The 19,007-nt window shown below is 38.0% G+C and overlaps 1 protein-coding gene and 1 long non-coding RNA gene across 2 annotated transcripts in view; both read left to right on the top strand.

Annotated features, from left to right (window-relative positions):
* The first annotated feature begins 1,557 nt into the window (after positions 1-1,557).
* On the top strand, positions 1,558-3,860 carry LOC105809754. Its single transcript, XR_001137461.1, has 4 exons — positions 1,558-1,619; positions 2,229-2,298; positions 2,653-2,745; positions 3,688-3,860. It is a non-coding gene; the product is annotated as an uncharacterized LOC105809754 (long non-coding RNA).
* A 6,542-nt stretch (positions 3,861-10,402) lies between these two features.
* Positions 10,403-19,007, top strand: part of SPAG1 (sperm associated antigen 1) — a 69,693-nt gene continuing 61,088 nt past the window's right edge. Inside the window, exons 1-3 of the mRNA XM_012643587.1 lie at positions 10,403-10,542; positions 12,354-12,513; positions 18,672-18,797. Of these exons, the coding sequence (XP_012499041.1) occupies positions 10,403-10,542; positions 12,354-12,513; positions 18,672-18,797 (426 nt within the window). The remainder of the gene's footprint in view (positions 10,543-12,353; positions 12,514-18,671; positions 18,798-19,007) is intronic.

Below are 19,007 nucleotides of genomic sequence, written 5' to 3'. Positions count from 1 at the left end.
CTACCCCCATTTGAAGAGAGCAATGCAATGATTTCTAGTGTCTAGTAAGTGCTCAAGAAATGTTAGTTAATGTTATCATTAATTAATAGGGTTGCTTACACTGAGCATGCTCTATAGGGATCCTAAAACTACAGGTTTCTGCTGATAGCAAAGAGAGTGTTAGATTGGGAACTAGCAGCAGTGTGAACTCTTGTTGAAATTCTGGATTTCCTTGCTATGACTTGTCATTACCCTGCCCTTCCGTAGGGTCCTAGGATCTGTTTGTATTCTACATATGTTGATCCATTCTGATCTCTGTAGATTGTTCTGTGCCAGAATCATCTCGGTATTTCAACCAGAGAGTTAAAATCCAAGACAGTGTGCAAATATGAAAGATGCACTTTTGGGATCATTCCATTATCTTTCTCTTATGACAACAATGATTGTATCTAATACTTCTTGTAGGGAAGCCTATTTTGACTCCTGTATTGCATTACCTCTTTGGTTGAAAGGACAGGTACTTTTTAACAGGGCTAATGGCAAAATATCTATGTTCTGTATGTCTGTGGAGGAAGAAACTGGGAACTGCTGTTTCCCTGGAAATTTCTGAATTGGCATATAGGAAGACTGGAAAGATCAAGTCCCTCAAGCTGGTCTGTGGAGATGCAACCACAGTTTGAACTCCTGGAAGTGAATGGTGAAGCTCAAAGTCCTCAAGTTGCCAGGTGGAGGATCAGATAGGAATGTAGCCTGCTTTACAAGATACCAAAGACATAGTGCATGTTGGGAGAATGCAAGCCTGCTTCTCCGAATAACTTTATAATAGTTATTAACAACTAAGTTATTTTTGAAAATTCAATGATTTTATCTTCTTCACCTACTTTTAATATAAGTAAAATGCCTGCTGTGAGAAAAGTAAACAAGGATAAACGTTCTGAACCGAACTGATTTATCTCACTGAAATTTTGATCTTTGAAAGAACGCACCTCCACTGAGCAGAACGTTTTGTTTTTTCTATGGAGGAATACATGAGACAGAAGGAGGGTTAGTAGACAGCCTAAAGCTACCAAAATCCCTTAGCTTTAAGTGGGAGTTGATGTAGCTACCCTCACGCTAACCTTTGCTTTAAAACGAGTAAAAGGAGTGGGAGATAGGGATGACAGGAGCCTAGAAGAGAAACGGCCAGAAAGCAAAAACGAAATCACGGAAAGGATAGGAAGCAGCTGCCCCACTGACCCAGCACAGTTACCACCAAACAATTTGAAAAACGCAATTTGGAAAGTGTTTTTCTACGTGGAAATCATTGGTGGAATCGACTCTTCCATGTTCGTCGCTAGCCTAGGATTCCACCGGCACTTGTCATCTCGGTTTCTCTTCTAACCTCTGCCCTTCCGGAAAAGTATTACTTTCAACCAACTTCGTTAGCTGAGGACGAAACACCACTTATGACCACAGAGTCGAACATACAAAAGGACCCGCTCGCTCGCCTTTGCGCAATCCAAGCTCCCCCTACTCCCAGGGCGGAAGGGGCGGAGACTCTACTGTGCGTCATATGTCAGTGCCGGAAGTTGGCAGCGACACAGCTTCACGCTGAGTTTTGTTTGGAATCACGGAGTGAGAAGTTTCTTTGTGCTGCGTAGGTAGGGATTGGTGGCTTGGGATTCGTGCGTGGGTATTTGGGCCAAAACTGGAAAGACACTTGGGGTTAAAAAGGTCGAGTATGGGGTTAGAGTTGGGAGGCGCTGGAGATAGCGACCATGCTGTCAGCCTTCCCTTATTTTGTTTAGCCGCTAGGAATTATTTCATATTTTTCCCCTTCGGTTAGCCTGTTCTGTTGAGAGAGAGAATTTTTTTTTTTTTTTTTTTTTGCTATCTCCGGCTACAGTTTGGAAAAACAGAACTTCTTAAATGAGAATGCGAGCCCTGTGGTTATATCTGAATCCCTTTGCCTCTTAAACTGAGTAATCCTGCATAAATTAACTTCTCTAAGCCTCGGTTTCTTCATCTGTGATATAAGAATGATATTTCCTAGGATTGTTGTGGGGATTATAGTGAAATAACATGTATAAAGTATTTATTATTGTGTCTAGTTTGGATGTGTTTCATCCTTTAGACCTACTCCATAGAGTTTAGAGAAAAGTACAGATTAGGAATTGGGACCTTTTTAGCTTTTCCTGAGAAAAATGGAGCTTGGTTGGATTTGTGAGAAGCCCCTCTGAGATATTCAATATTTGAATTTGTGATTTTAGAGACTAACAATGGACACCCAGAAGGACGTTCAACCACCAAAGCAGCAGCCAATGATATATATCTGTGGAGGTATGAATAGCATTTACATAAAGTAAGAGTATTTTACTTAAGTTTTTTTGAAATTATTACATTTATCCTTTGTTTAAATTAGTTAATTGATGTTCCAAGTTATAAAGTAGAACATTTTAGCAACCATTTTTTTAAAAGCTTTTTGTTAAGATATCATTTTCTCTCCTGGAAAAAAGAGCATTGCGTACAACTATTTTCATTCCTACCAGATATATTTAGTAATAGCAGCACACCCTTGAGATTGAGTGTATTTTAGTCCTTTGGGTTGCTTTGGGTGAAAAATACAGTTAAGATAATTTGCTTGTCTGCAATGTTTTCCTTTTAGGCATTGAGTAAATGTGTTTTCTTTTCTAGAATGTCACACAGAAAATGAAATAAAATCCAGGGATCCGATCAGATGCAGAGAGTGTGGATACAGAATAATGTACAAGAAAAGGACTAAAAGATGTATCCTTTTAACTATGCTTTCAAATTATGAGGTAGGAGGAAATGAAGGATGATGCTAGGGTTGATAAATACAAATTTCTGGTAAAAATGGATTACAGTACTTATTTTAAAAACAAACATGATTTAGCATTTTCATGGATCAATGTATAGGTTCTAAATAATCTAAATACTAGTTGATTTTGGTTCTCACAAGTTTATTTTTAGGGATTCTGTACAGTCATGCTTAAGACAGGGATGCATTCTGAGAAATGCAGCCTTAGGTGATTTCATCGTTCTTACACAAACCTACATGGTATAGCCTACTGCATACCTTTGCTATGTGGTATAGCCTATTGCTTCTAGGCTACAAACCTGCATGGCGTGTTATTGTACTGAATACTGTAGGCAATTTTAACATAATGCTAAGTATTTGTATATCTAAACATAGAAAAGATACAGCAAAAATGCAATGTAATCTTATGGGGACCACTGTTGTATGTGTATGTGCAGTCTGTTCTTGGCCAAAATGTCCTAATGTAGTGTGTAACTATTTATGTAAGTATATTCTTGAGCTTGAGTTTATGGCCAAACTAAATTATATGAGGGGAAATAAAAATATTGTGTATACTACCTAACAGAAAAAGTGGGGTCACAAATTAGCCTAAATACTGAGAGTAAATTGTTATGTGCTAACAGTTTTAAAGATCAACAAATTACTGCCTTTAACATTGCTTCAGTGTTTTTTGATGCATTGGTCTTTTGTATCATGCAAAAGGTCATAAAAATTGAAATAGTTTTTTTAGTTCATCTATAATTGTCATAGTAAATAGTAAATCCCATTCTTTTGTGCATTTTAAACTAAATAACAAGCTAGCTTATTGCAAAGAAAGGGTGATTTGGAAGTCTTAAATCTTATATATAATTTTTAAGTACTTTTGTTGTCCTTAACTCAGTTTAATACAGTGGTGGTTTTTGATGCCAGATGAAACCTGTGAATTCAGAGGATTGTCATTTATACTTGGATTTGTCCCATTAATGTTTCTCAGTGTTGCATAGCTTTTGGTTTAACATGCAGTAATACTCCCCACTTATGCTCAGGGGATATGTTCCAAGACCTGCAGTGGATGCCTGAAACCTCAGATAGTACCAAACCCTACATATGCTATGTTTTTCCTATATGTACATAGCTATGATAAAATTTAACTTATAAATTAGACACAGTAAGAGATTAACAACAATAACTAATAAAATAGAACAATTATAACAATATACTGTAATAAAAGTTATGTGAACGTAACTGGTCTCTCTCTCTCAAAATGTGATATTGTACTGTACCCACCTATTTGGGGACTGTGATTGACCATGAGTAACTGAAACCACAGAAAATGAAACTGGATAAGGGGGGACTACTATACTTATGAATACAACTATATACATATTTTGTTTTTAAAACCGTATTGTATTTAGGTATGAATATTTTGTGTAAAGTTTTTGTTCAATTACATGATTTTTAATTTTATTGTATATGTAATATGACACACAATAAAGGTTAAAAGTGCTTCCCCAAACCACACTTTTAATCAAAACCTAAGTCATCTGCTGTCCTTGTTAAAAGTGCAGATTTCTAGAGCCCTCTGAAGGTCTAATTATGTAAGTTCCTTGGAAACCACTGTTCTTTGTCACCAACTGTTTATAAACTCTAGTGTCATTTTGTACAGAGTATACCAGTGCACTTGCTTTAAATCTGCATACATCATTTGAGTTCAGTTTTTAATTTATTATTTGGTATAGTCCTTCCTGTATTTTCTATATAATGCTTGACTATTTTTTAAATCTTGGAAGAGGGAAGGGAAATTTTAATGGTTGCTTTCTGTAAGGCAAAATCAACCCCAAGCAAAAGTGGATGAAGCAGGCTATTCAGGTACAGTTTTCCCCAGGTGTAATCATTAAGGTCAACAATTCTGCTTTTAGGATATAAAAAGAATAGGGATTGATTTACACTGAATTATTGGATAAATGTTTAAATCTTTTGCCTTGATCTTAGGGATGGGAATTGATGGTCACACTTAACATTCTTTCTGTTCTAAGATTCCACAGTTAAAGGTTATGTTGGCCACCCTAACATTCATTTTAAAAATTAGATATATTCCAGTTTTATTAGCTGTGTCTGCAATATTCAAAAAATTATCCTTGACATTTTTTAAAAAAAATACCTGTGTTTCTACTACCATCTTCATATACTAATTTCTATAAATTTATTACATGCTATATGAAGTGCTGCCACACAGATTTTTAAAGAGTGCTTCCTTGGTCCAGGTTTTCCTTTCCATGGCTTTCATAATTTTATAATTTTGCTTTTGAACTTGACCTTTTTAGATGTGGGAGTACCAATATATGATATCTCTTTATGACAGTCCCCTAAACAGATAAACCCCAGCTCGTTGGATAATGTAGTTCTCTTAACTGCTCTAATTTCAGCATAGGTCCTTTGCATATCAGTAGTTTAAATGAATACTGTTTGGTTAACTGGGCAGAGCAACTTAACAGAAAAAGTGTTACTGGAACTCACTGCTTTCAGTCAGCCTTTTTCCTCTTTGCGCCCCTTTCATTTATAAACTGGATGTAATTTTACCTCTTGTGTACCTGGACAGTTTTAAGGAAAAAATTGCTATAAAATTGCTTTTAAAATATTATTTTGAATAGTGCTTTATCAATATGAAAATTTGTAAACTTGAGCTTAAAGTTAGCACATAACTTTTCCCTTAATAACTGACTATGGACATACTGAAAACCATGCCCGTGTTCATGGGAAAAGCACTGAATGGAGATTTGTTCGAATCCTGCCCTGCTATTCAATGACTAGCCAATTTACTTCATTTCTTGTAACTTCAGCTTCATTATCAAAGTGAAGGAATTGATTGTCAGTACATGGAGATAACAATACTTTAAGACTCTGAGAGATTGGAGTTATGAAAAATTCAAAGATGGATGAAATCAGAAATAAGTGGTGTGTAGGGGTAGCTGAAAAGGTATAAAAACAAGTTGCTTCCTCATACCTACACATATGTGCCCACCCCTCCTAGAATAATTTCTATGTAGAAAATTAGCCATGGTGGAGTCGTTATTATAACAAATGACTGACGAATGAAAACGTTACTGAAATAGAGGGAAAAGCTTGTGTAAAAACTTTGGGATGGAAAGTGAGCTTGTATTGTTCCCACTTCAGAATGAAGCCCACGTGACTTAGAGAACTTCATGAACTAGGGGACTGTAAGAGGAGATGAGCTTGGAAAGGTGGGCAGAGGTCAGCACTCTCAGGGTCTTGTGATGGGAATACATTGGGACAGCAAGCAGGAGAGTGACCTGATTTAAGACAAAAAATTAGGCTGTTGTGTGGAATAGACTGTATAGGGACAGGTGGCATCAGGGAAACCAGTTAAGGCCAATGATAATGATGGCTGGGCCAGGGCAGTTGCAGGTAAGAAGTAGCTGGTTGTGAGATATGTTTTGAAGTTGAGCCAATAGGACTTATTGATGAATTGGCTAATAATTAAGAGCTCAGTAAACAGTATGGGTTTTGGTATAATTGGATTCATATACCCACACTGCCACTTGTTAGCTGGCTGTAAGACCTTACGAGACCTCACTTTATATATATTTCCTTGTTTCTTGGATATAATATCTTCTTTTATCTCTGTGAAGACTACAGTGATACTTTTCATTTGCCTACATAGTCTATTTCTTTCAAATTGCTTTTTATCCTTGTTTATTCAGCATAAATGTATACATAATTATAGCCAGAAGAAATCATTAAGTGTGAGTGAAAAGAAAATGACAGAGCATGTGGAATTACCACCATTCCCCAAATACCTAAAGGATTTCTTCTTATGCTGGAAATAAAGTGATGTGAAATTACGGTAGGCTGAGTGTTTTGTATTTAGAGCATAATTATGGAGGAAGTTTGCTTGCTAGAATGAGGTGTAAAATGACTTTACATTCTAAAGTTTGAATTTGTGTCTAAAGCATGCAAATTTAACATTCTCCAGCACAGGCAATGGAAATAATAATATAATTAATCATAGCTTGAGCATTAGAATTTTTACCACTAAGTGCTTGTTCACAAACTGTAAGTGTGTAATTTAAATGCAAAAGGGGAAGAGAAATAACATTTATTGAACTGTTAAGTGCTAGGCACTGTACTAGGTGCTTTGTGTTCATCATGTATTTTAACTAGTCTGAACTTAGAAAACTGAAAGTAAAGTTCCTGACAAATGATCGCTATTGTTTTAATTATCCGAATTGTATTGTCTTACTCACCTTTGTATCCCTGCGCCTACTATGGTGCCTAACTCATAACCACCACTCAGAAAATGTGGAAGGCATGAAAAGGAAGAGGGAATCTTGGCTTTCATTTACTCTTTCGTTTAAAATGGAAGAGGTTAGTAAATCTAAGTTGCAATGCACTCTGAAATTTTAATTACGTTTTTATAGTCAAGTAGGAGTAGGTAATCAATTTACCTAGCAGGGAGTACAGAACTCCAGGATATCACAATAGGGACAGCGTCTTAACTCATTCTATAGCAAATTGAAACTCAAAGGAGAGGACACTTCAAGGATTCTGCCCAAATAGTAGGGCGAAGATGGGGAAGGTGAAGCTGAGGACCGGGAGGCCAATCAGCGGGATGGCAGGTCGGGGAGGGGCCAGTCATCCCGCGGATGGCCTAGTCTACGCCCCCGGCGGTCAGCCTGGCGCTCGGCTCCGGGCCTAGGCGGCAGTCCCGCCCCGTCCCCAGCACCTGCAGCGCCGCAGGCCACGGTGCGGCGGCCGGTTCTCCGCTGGGCGCGGGGCTGAGAACAGGTGAGTGCTTGCGTGTGCCTGCCGCCCAGGAAGAAAACACGTCTCGGGTCGCAGTCCCGCCCTGCGGGAGCGGGGGTGAAAGGCGGAGGCGGAGGAGCAAAGGCACCGACGGACTCAGGTGACAGGGAGCGTGCTGCAGGATGAACGACCTTCCTGGGCGGGGGAAACTAACTGGGGGCTTTCTAGGCCGCGGCGGGCGGGGGCGGATGGTGGGGCGCGGTCGCAATGGTGGAGTCCGCGGGGTCCGCCGGCTGCAGTGAGCCCTAGTGACCAAGGCCGGGGTGTGGGAGCGATTTCAGACGGTTGCGGCTGTTGATAGAGCTTCCGGCTCCCGGCCAGCCCCTGAGCCCGGGGGCCGCTCTGTACATAGAAACCGTTGCTACGGCGGGAGGATGCCATTTCCTTTCGCTCTCTGGCCGCAGGGGGCGCTCGGCCCGTCCACGCTGGAAGGAAGGTGCCTCGGAGGGAGAGACCCAGGTTTTTGCGTTACTAGTCCCTAGCCGTGTGCACTGGAGGTAATGCTGATAAACTGACTACAAAATATGCGCAGTGGATGTGGATCAGGATGATGGAGAAGAAATTAAATCCCCCTAGTACCAAAGTTTTTCCCAATTAGAGACCAAGACTTTGCAAACAGAGGTGAAAAAGTTCTAAACAGAGCAAATAAAGTATTATATAACTTGTTTTTCGAAACTTGAGAATTAACATTTAGTGATCTTGAGGATGTGTATCCTACAGAAAAAAATAAAAGCATAATAGCTTTCAGAAAGGATTCTCAGAAATGTTAAAATAGTATTCAGAATGAAATTCATTTGATTAGATGATAGATGGCTCTTTCATATGCTTTTTATATTTTATTCAAATCATAAAATCTCAGTGGTTGCAAGATACCTTCAATTCCAGGTAATCTATTTTAATCCCATTACATGAAAAATCTCTCCAACCAAAGATTCTCCAGCTTGTTGGAGAAAAAATTCTCCTAAGGCAACCCATTCTATTCAGGGCAGCATCAATAATTTAAAAGTTTTTCATCTTGCCTTCCTGTAACTTCCACCCTTAAGGTTATTCTTGTGATGGGAGCCATTCATCAATGGGCCCTGCAGGTATGGTGTGAAAGACACATCTAATTTCTCAGCTGGATCTCATCAGAAAGCTGAAGAATTGTCATCTATAATATATTCTAGACCCAAATCAAAGCCAGCAGGAATATGGAGAAGAAGCTGACAGAGTGTCCTCATTTTCTGCAGAGGTCTGATATATGATCAGTTTCCCAGAGGGCAGTCATGCTGAAAGGAATACACTTACATGAATTAGACCCATTGCTCCTTCTTGTTTTTAAAATTATCACCCAATAGATTCTAGTGCAGTGTTTTTGTTTTTTTTTTTAAACTTGGCAGTGACCCACACTAAGAAATATAGTTTATTTTGCAACCTTGTGCATTTACATACACACGTAATTTCCATTTATATAGACATGAAATAAAAGTTTTTATAAAACAGTATTTACTTTAATGTTATATGCTAGGTAATCTATTTTTTTATTCTACTCTATCTCATAAAATAATGCTGATTGCAACTCGCTAACTTGATTTCATGGGTTGCTACCTGCAGTTTGAAAAGCACTGGTATTATTACAGTGATTAACTACATAGGCTCAGTAGTTAGCCTCCTGAGATTCATATCTTCAGTTCACTTGTCAACTTTCTCATCTGTAAAATGGGAGTAATTATTAATATCTTTTATGAGAGTGGTTCTGAAAATTAAGTGTGCCATCTATGGCACATGGTAATTTAACCCCATAAATATTGACTGTTATCACTACTCTCTCCTTAAAATAAAACCTACCTGATACAGTAGTTGAAGGATTAAAGAAAGTAATCTATGTAAAGCACTTAGAATGGTGCCCAGCATGCATTAAGCACTACTTAAGTATTTGTTGCTGTTATTATTATCATCATCATTAGCAGCAGTATCATTAGAGTAAAACTCTCCAAGGTCTCCTTATTTCCAATTTAATTCAATTCAGCAAGTGCTTCTTAAGGGATATAAGGCACTATTTATTATGTTAGTCCTGGAGCTATGAGGATGAATAAAGTAAGATCTCGCACAGTCTAGAAGGGAACACAAAGAAACATAATTAAAATACGTGTTACATGCTATGAGGGAGGTCTGTATAGAGTGCTGTTAGAACACAGTTCTGGGAGCTGTTCGTTGATGACAGTGAGTGGGAGGGAATGTAAGGAGGCAGGAAGTGGGAAAGAGGGCAATGTGAAGGAAAGTTATAGAAAGGGCTGGGCACTGTGGCTCATGCCTGTAGGTAGTCCCAGCTACTTGGGAGGCTGAGGCAGGAGGATCACTTGAGCCCAGGAGTGTAAGACCAGCCTAGGCAGTACAACTAGACCTCATCCGAAAAAAAAAAAAACCAAACCCAGAAAGAAAAAAGCAGTGTTATTTATGTTTGTTCTCAATCACAAAGGACGACTGGGATGTTAACAGACAGCTAAAGTAGAAGCAGGTTGTTCAAAATCAATATTAAAAGATATCTTAAAAAGCAGTTATAGCATCAAAACCTGCTTTGTCATTGTATTCCAGCTTTGCTTAAGTGAAGATTAATTGAGATAATTCATACATGGCACACAGTAATTTAACTTCATAAACATTAACTATTGTTAGCAGGGATAGAGAATACCGTAGTCTTCCTCCTTGGAAAAAACACTTCACCTCCTTTTCTACAGAAGTATCTAGGTGGTTATTACTATCCAAATTGGGTATTATTATATATATTAGGTTTGTGATTCTTTTCTATACTGTGTTTCAGCCATGACTGCCAAAGAAGGTCCATCATTGTGGGGCTTTGGAACAACAAAAACATTTAAAATTCCCATTGAACATTTGGATTTCAAGTATATTAAAAAATGTTCAGACGTTAAACACCTGGAAAAAATTCTCTGTGTGCTCAGGTAAGCATTTCAAAACCATTTCGTGTTTCAGTGTGCCAGTTTAATTATCTTGCCTTCTGAAAGTGGAAGCTACATTAGAAACATTGGAGAAGGGGTACACAGAGAAAAGACCACGTGAGGACACAGCAAGAAGCGCTGGTATCTGCAAGCCAGGAGGAAAGACCTCAGGAGAAACCAGCCCTTCTACACCTGATCATGGACCTCCATCCTCCAGAATTGTGAGAAAATAAATTTCTATTGTTTAAGCCAAGGGAAAAAAAAAAAGAAATAGTGGAGAAAATTTTCAAATATTAAGATTGTTGTTTTTGCCCATGTATGGTAGATTTCCAAAGTAGTGGGTTTGATCCTCTGGTTATTAAATAGTTTGGAGAATTCCATCTAGGTCTACTTTCAGCAGGAGACTTAGGCTAATTAGCATCCAAGAGTGCATTTTTCTTGCTGCTTCCACGTTTCCTAGGAAAAGGTAAAGTAGCTGTGAGAGTAGCCATTGGTAGGTAAGGTTACCTCACCAGACTGTGCTGATAAAGTTCTTTGGCACTTTCCTACCTGACAACAAAGGAGGATGACTCAATGCAAACTGATCTCATGGAGGATGGTGCAGAGGCCTGAATATAATATTAGAAGGTAGGGGATGAGGGCTTTTTCAAGGGAGAACCCCATGGTGTTGATTGTCAAAGTTTATTATGCATCAAATGTAGTTATTAAAGATGCAAATTTGAGGGCCCTATTCCCAGAGACTCTGCTTCAGGAAATCTGGGGTAGGGCCCTGGAACATGTGTTTTTAACAAGCAGGCTGACAGGAGCCCACTTCAATAAACACTGCCCTGTGGCGTACCAACCTGTGACACCTCTTTTCTTTCCTCTGAACTTCTTCCCTGTCACTGTATTCTTTACCTTTTCTTTTTCATCAGCTTTGGCCTCCTGTCCTTCCTGCTTGTCCCCAGTCATAGTTGATATAATAACCCCATCATTTCTGAAATGGAAAGATGAAAAATCCTATCACTGTTTTCCCTTTGTCTCAGCAGACTATATTGGTCATGTATATTTGGTCAAGGGCTGATTAAAAAAATGTAAAGTTTATGGGATGAAAGAGTTGGTTCCATGAAATTCTATCAATAGCCTAATTAAATTAAATTGTATTGACTTGGAATTGTTTTTCAAAATTTAATTTGGAAATGGGACTTATTTACATTTTCCTAGAAATTTCAGAGTGAACAGACTTACAAGAGAATGGAAAAAGATTGATTTTCCTTAAAAACAAACAAAAAAGAACACATGACTCCATTTACCTCTCTAAGGAAGCAATTCTGTTCCTTCAGTGGTTGAATTTAGGGGTTTTGTCTAAGCTGCTTCTCTGCCATTTTCTTCCTATCCTTTTGGAAAAAGAAAACAAAACTGAACTGTGAACAGAAACTCTTCTTTGAAAAGGAAGTCCAAATTCTCTCTGTCAGTCTCTAATATTGAATTTGCATTTATAAGTTTAAAATGGCCTCATGTACAAAATGAACATATGTATGTTAAAGAGGAGAGAAAATGTTATTTATTCCACTTTTAAAGCATGTGATGGAAATTGGTTTCTTTGGGGTTCCTTGTTTTCTTTGTTGCATCACTCCGTAGATTTAGCAGATAACATGGAGGATATACTGGTTGAGGAAAAAGCGTAGGAAGCCAGCAGCCCAGCCTTCAGCCTTGTGCAGCCCATGAGATCTCTGCAGAACCCCTGGGCTTTCTGGAATCAAGCTTGCAACGCACTAGTCTAGACGATCTCTAAATAATGTGCTAACTGTAAAATTATGATTTTTTTTTTAAAGATCTGGTGAGGAAGGATATTATCCAGAACTTACAGAGTTTTGTGAAAAGCGCCTTCAAGGCTTGGCTCCTGCAAGTAGAGCTTTGAGGAAAGATAAACCGGCAGCTACAGCATCCAGTTTTACAGCAGAAGAATGGGAAAAAATTGATGGTGATATAAAGGTATAAAGTAACACCAGTTTTTGATAGATACTGTCGTGATATTGTGTATATGTCTGCCTCACTTACCTGAAATCCTAGGCTTCTTGTTTGTCGGTAAAGGGCTTTTCGTGGTATTTACTTAGGTAGTATTGGTTGCTTCTTATACCCAGGTTCTTCTGGTATAAATTGTGAATTTGTGTGTGCACACATACATTCATGTGTGGATTTTAACTGGCTAAATAATGTCCTATCCTATAAAAGAATCGTAATTTAATCAGCTTCAATAAATAGTGCCATATAAATGTTTTTTTTTCCCTGCAAAGCCCTAAAGGAAAAACAGGTTTATTCATAATTTTTTTACACCTCTCTGGTTATTTCCTCAGGATAAATTATTAGAATTCAAATTGCTTGATCAAAGGATTTGAATATTTTTAAGGCTTTTGAATCAGATTTCTATGTTCTCAGAAAAGTTGTGCCTTCATCCTCTCCCACCAGCAGTGTATAAGAATGCCTGTTTTCAGTGGATACTGTAATCATTTTTAATCAATTAAATAGTTGGAAAAAAATGATAGCACAGTAGTCTCTTCTTATCCTTGGGAGATATGTTCCAAGACCCCCAGTGGATACCTCAAACTGTGGACAGTACCAAACTCTGTGTATACTTTTTTTTTCCTATACATACATGATAAAGTTTAATTTATAAATTAGGCACAGTAAGAGATTAATAACAAAAATAAATTAGAACAATTATAACAATATACTGTTACAAAAGTTATATAAATGTGTTTCTCTCTCTCTCTCTCTCTCTCTCACAAAACTTCTTATTGTACTGTACTCACCTATTTTCAGACCAAAGTTGACTGCAGGTAACTGGAACTTCAGAAATCAAAATTGTGGATAAGGGGGGAATACTGTAGTGTATTTTTTGATTATTAGTAAAGTTGAATTAATTTTCATCTATCTGTCACTTGAATTTCTTCTTTTGTTAAGAAATCTTTACCAATTTCTTTTTATCAGCTTTATTGGGGTATAATTTATATTCAGTAAAAAGTACCAACTTTCTAGTATCCATTTCACTGAGTTTTGACAAATGTATATGATATAGAATATTTCCATCATCCCCAAAGGGTTTCTTTTGCCCCTGTTCAGTCAGTGCAGACCCCACACCCTGGCCTCTGACAACCACTGAACTGCTGTTTGTCACCATAGTTTTGCCTTTTCTAGACTTTCATATAAATGTAATCATACAATATGATGTCTTTCCTGTCTGTCTCCTTTCGCTTAGTTTTTGAGATTCATCTATGTTGTTGCATGTATCCATGCAACAAGTTCATTTCTTTGAAATGCTGAGTATGGATATCCCACAGTTTGTTTACCCATTTGCCAGTTGAACAAACTGCCAAAATGTTTTCCATAGTGGCGTGGCTGTACCACTGTGCAGTCCTGCCAGCAATGTATACAATGTCCAGTTGCTCTACATTCTGGTCAACACACAGTATTGCCAGTTTTGTTAATTTTAGCCATCTACCAGGTATTTAGTGGTATGTCATTGAGTTTTAGTTTTCATATCTCTAATGACTAATGATATAGAGTGTCTTTTCATGTGGTTATTTGCCATCTATGTTATCTTTTTTTGTAAAGTGTCTTTAAATACTTTGCCCGTTTAAAAAAAATTACATTGTTTGTGTTCTTCTTATTGAATTGTAAAATACAGATTCTTTATTAAGTACATGTTTTGCAAATATTTTCTGATACAATATGGCTTGCCTTTTTATTTTTTTAACAGTAAGAGCAAAGTTTTAAATTTAGATTACATCAATTTTTCTTTTATTGTTTGGGCTTTTGTGTTCTATTTAAGAAATCTTTGTCTAATCCAGTATCCCTAAGTTTTCTTCTAGAAAGTTTATAGTTTTAACTCTTATATTTAGGTCTCTAATATATGATCTTTAAGTATTCAAGCACCCTTTAATGAGAGATTATCCTTTTCCCATTGAACTTCTTGGTACCACTGTCAAAAATCAATTGACCAAAATTGGGCATGGTAGCATATGCTTATAGTCCCCAGCTATTTGGGAGGCTGAGGCAAGAGGATCATTTGAGCCCAGGAGTTTGAGGCTGTAGTGCACTATTATTGCACCTGTGAATAGCCACTTAACTCTAGCCTGAAAAATGTAGGGAGACCCCATCTCTAAAAAACAATTTTAAAAAATCAATTGACCGTGTATGTGTGAGTCTATTTCTGACTTCCTCTATTCTGTTTCATTATTCTAAGTGTCTATCTTTACTTCAGTACCCCATTGTCATGATTGCAATAGTTTTATATTAAGTCTTGAAATCAGGTAGTACAAGTCCTTCTGCTTTGTCCTTCTTTTTCAAAGTTGTTTTGGCAATTCTAGGTCCTTTGCTTATCCATTTCCACAAAGTAACTTTCTGTGTTTGAGTTGGGGTTGTGTTGAATTTGTGGATCAATTTTGGAAGAACCGACATCTTAACAATATTGAGGCTTCTGATTCATGAACATTGTATGTTTCTCTATTCACTTAGCTCTTCTTTAATTTTTTACAGCAATGTCCGATAGTTTTCAGTGTATAGTTCTTGCATGTTTTTGTTATATTTATTCCTAAGTACTTCACATATGTTATGCTGTTGTAAATGTTTATTTTTTTATTTCAATTTTTGCTTATTGTAAGTCACTCCAGTTATGAAATTTTATTGTTTCTTCACTGTGGTAAATTACATGTAACATAAAATTTACCAGGCCGGGCACGGTGGCTCACGCCTGTAATCCTAGCACTCTGGGAGGCCGAGGCGGGTAGATCCCTCAAGGTCAGGAGTTCGAGACCAGCCTGAGCAAGAGCAAGACCCCCATCTCTACCGAAAAAAAAAAAATTATTTGGACAACTAAAAATCTGTATAGAAAAAATTAGCCAGGCATGGTGGCACATGTCTGTAGTCCCAGCTACTCGGGAGGCTGAGGCAGTAGGATCGCTTGAGCCCAGGAGTGTGAGGTTGCTGTGAGCTAGGCTGATACCACGGCACTCACTCGAGCCAGGGCAACAGAGTGAGACTCTGTCTCAAAAACAAAACAAAACAAAACAAAACATAAAATTTACCACCTTAACCATTTCTAAATTTCTAAATAGTTAAGATGGTAAATTTTATATGTATTTACCACAACTTAAAATAAAAAGCAGGAAGGGCATTCCAGATAGAATGGCATGATCACATTGCCACCTAAAAAATTGGCCCATAGGAAACTATGATGTAGACAGTTGACCCTTGAACAATGTTAGGGGTAAGGGGTAGCGAATCTCCTGCAGTCAAAAATTTACATATAACTTTTGACTCCCCCAAAACTTAACTACTAATAGCCTATTGTTGACCAGAAGCCTTACCAATTAGCACATATTTGTATGTTAGATGTATCATATACTGTATTCTTAGATAAAGTAAGCTAGAGAAAAGAAAATGTTATTAAGAAAATCTTAAGTAAAAGAAAATATATTTACTATTCGTCAAGTAGAAGTGGATCATCCTAAAGGCCTTCATCTTCACTGTCTTCACATTGAGTAGTCTGAGGGGGAGGAAGAAGAGGAGGAGTCAGTCTTGCTTTCTCAGGAGTGGCAGGGATGGAGGAGGTGGAAGGAGAGGCAACAGAGGCAGGTACACTTGGTGTGACTTTACAGAGGTACATTGTAATTTCTGTCCAACTTTTTTGTTTTTCCTTTCCCTAGAAATGTTTCTATGTGGTACCAATCCTTCTTCCACTATTTCCTTTAGTTTTAGTGTTCTTATCATGGAAGAGTCCATGTCATAAAAGAAGTCAAAAGCAGTCTTGAAAAATCAGAACCCGTCTGCCAGATTGTCTAGTGTCAATTTGTTTTTTGGCACTGCTTCTATGTCTTTGTCCCCATTATCTGGCACTAGTTTGGAAGCACTCATCTCCATCAAGTCATCTGTTAATTCCTCTGGTTGGTGTCTATTAGCTCTTGAATTTCTCCAAGATCCATATCTTGAAATCCTCACCCTCCCACACACACCTTTTCTTTGGCCATATCCACAATCAAGAGATTTCCTTGATTTCCTTGGTTATAAATCCTGTGAAGTCCTGCACAATATCTGGACACAGTTTTCTCCAGCAGCAATTTATTGTTTTGGGCTTGATGGCTTTCACAGCTTTTTCTTTCCTGAAATTAAAAAAAATTTTTTTTTGTTTTTAAAGAGATGGCATCTCACTATATTGCCAGGCTCGAGTGCAGTGGCTATTCACAGGTGCGGTCATAGTGAACTACAGCCTTAACTCCTGGGTTCAAGCGAGCCTCCTACCTCAGCCTCCCAAGTAGCTGGGGCTACTGGCCTTTTCTGTAACAATGATGGCATCTTCAATGGTATAACCTTTCCAGATTTTCATGATAATCTCTCTGTCAGGGTTACCTTCCATAGCATTGACAATCGTTTCCATAGAGTACCCTGTATAATGAACCTTAAAGGTCTTTATGACCCCTTGATCTAGAGACTGAAATAGAGATGTTGTGTTTAGGGGCAAGTAGACCACTTCGATGCTTTTGGTGTTGAACTCGTGGGGTTCTGGGTGGTCAAGGGCATTGTCCAATTTCAAAAGAACTTTAAAAGGCTGTCCTTTACTAGCGAGGTACTTCCTGACTTCAGGGACAAAGCATCAGAGGAACCAATCCAGAAAAAGTATTCTTCTTGTCCAGGTCTCCTTGTACAACCAGAAGACTGGCAGCTGGCATTTATCCTTTCCCTCCAAGCCTCCAGGGTTAGCAGCTTTATAGGTAAGGGAAGTCCTGATCAGAAACCTGACTGCATTTGCAGAAAACAGTAGAGTTAGCCTATCCCTTCCTGCCTTAAATCCTGGTGCTTGCTTCTCTTCCTTACTAATAAATGTTATTTGTGGCATTTTTTTCCCTAGAATAGAGCACTTTTGTTTTAATTAAAAACATGTTCAGGCAGATATTCTTTCTCCTCAGCGATTTTTCTTAATGGCATCTGGGAACAAGTCTCCCACCTCTTGGTCGACAGAAGCTGCTTCTCTTGTTCTCTTGATGTTTTTTAAACCAAACCTCTTCCTAAAATTATCAAACCATCCTTTGTTGGGATTACATTCTCCAGCTTTAGGTCCTTCACCTTCCCTTTGCTTTAAGTAGTCATATAATAACTTTGCTTTTTCTTGTATCATACTAGAGTCTATATCTAGGAATGCCTTCCTTATAGCAATCCTGCACCCACATAAAAGCTACATTTTCAATATGAGAGATAAAAAGGTATTTTGCAAAAAGTGCAAGCAGCTGCTGGCATAGCTGCAGTGACAGCTTCTTGAATTTCCTTTTCTTTTTTTACAAGGGTCCTTACACTGGTTTTGTTTATCTTGAAATGGTGGGCAGCTGCAGCTACAGAGCTCAATCTATGGTACATAGTGAGCAATTCAACTTCTTCTTGTAATGTCATGACTATTCTCTGCTTCTTGGGAGCACTTCCAGCATCACTAGTGGCACTTTGTATGGGTCCCATGATGTTATTCAAGGTTTACAGTATTACACTAAACACAGTGAAAAAGACAGGAGATCTGTGAGAGATCACTTTGTACTGCAATGCACAATTTACTGGAAAGATGAACTGCTCACATGCAGGTGATTAGCATCACACAGCATTTGAAGAAGATACTGGCAACACATGAGCTCACCAGAATAGCAACAGGAGGTGGCTACGAAATTATTACAGTGGTACAGTATGAGCTACAGTTAATTTTCTGCAGTTATAATTTAATACTGTGTCTTTGTTTACATTTCTCTCCACTGCAAATGGTGCCATGTAAGGTCTGTAAGTGTGTGCATAAGTTTTTATAAATTTTAACTTTTTATAATTTGTGTGTATTTTATGGCAGTCAATGATAAAATAGACTACTATCTACATATATTTTATGCATTTGTGAGATTCTTGACTTTGCAAAATTTTTTTTGATATTTCTAGTTCCTCTGTGAGTCTTTTCAAATTGTCACAAATCTCCAAAATTTTTTCCTGTATTTGTATTAAAAAAAATCCACATATAAGTGGATCTGTGCAGTTCAAACTTGTATTGTTCAAGGGCCAACTGTTTCTTATGACTAGTTAATTATTTCAAACTATATATTAACTTTCTTTTTCTGTATTCCTCTCAGAGTTGGGTATCAGAAATCAAAAAAGAAGAAAATAAAATGCACTTTTATGAAACTGAAACATTTCCAGCTACGGAAGATAATTTGCCTCCAGTTCGTGGTTCACATGGCTGTCCTCATGTTGGCAAGGTAGGCCTTTTTGATGTGGGTGGGGTATGGGTGGTAGGGAGAGAGGATTGTTGTTTTTTGTTTTTTTTTTTTGAGACAGAGTCTCACTGTGTTGCCCCGGCTAGAGTGCCATGGCATCATCCTAGCTCACAGCAACCTCAAACTCCTGGGCTCAAGCAATCCTTCTGCCTCAGCCTCCCGAGTAGCTGGGACTACAGGCATGCACCACCA

Source organism: Propithecus coquereli, unplaced genomic scaffold (genome assembly GCF_000956105.1).
Source record: "Propithecus coquereli isolate 6110/MARCELLA unplaced genomic scaffold, Pcoq_1.0 Scaffold2, whole genome shotgun sequence".
Taxonomy (NCBI): domain Eukaryota; kingdom Metazoa; phylum Chordata; class Mammalia; order Primates; family Indriidae; genus Propithecus; species Propithecus coquereli.
Note: the sequence above shows the minus strand (reverse complement) of the source record. Positions and strands in the feature narration are given on the sequence as shown.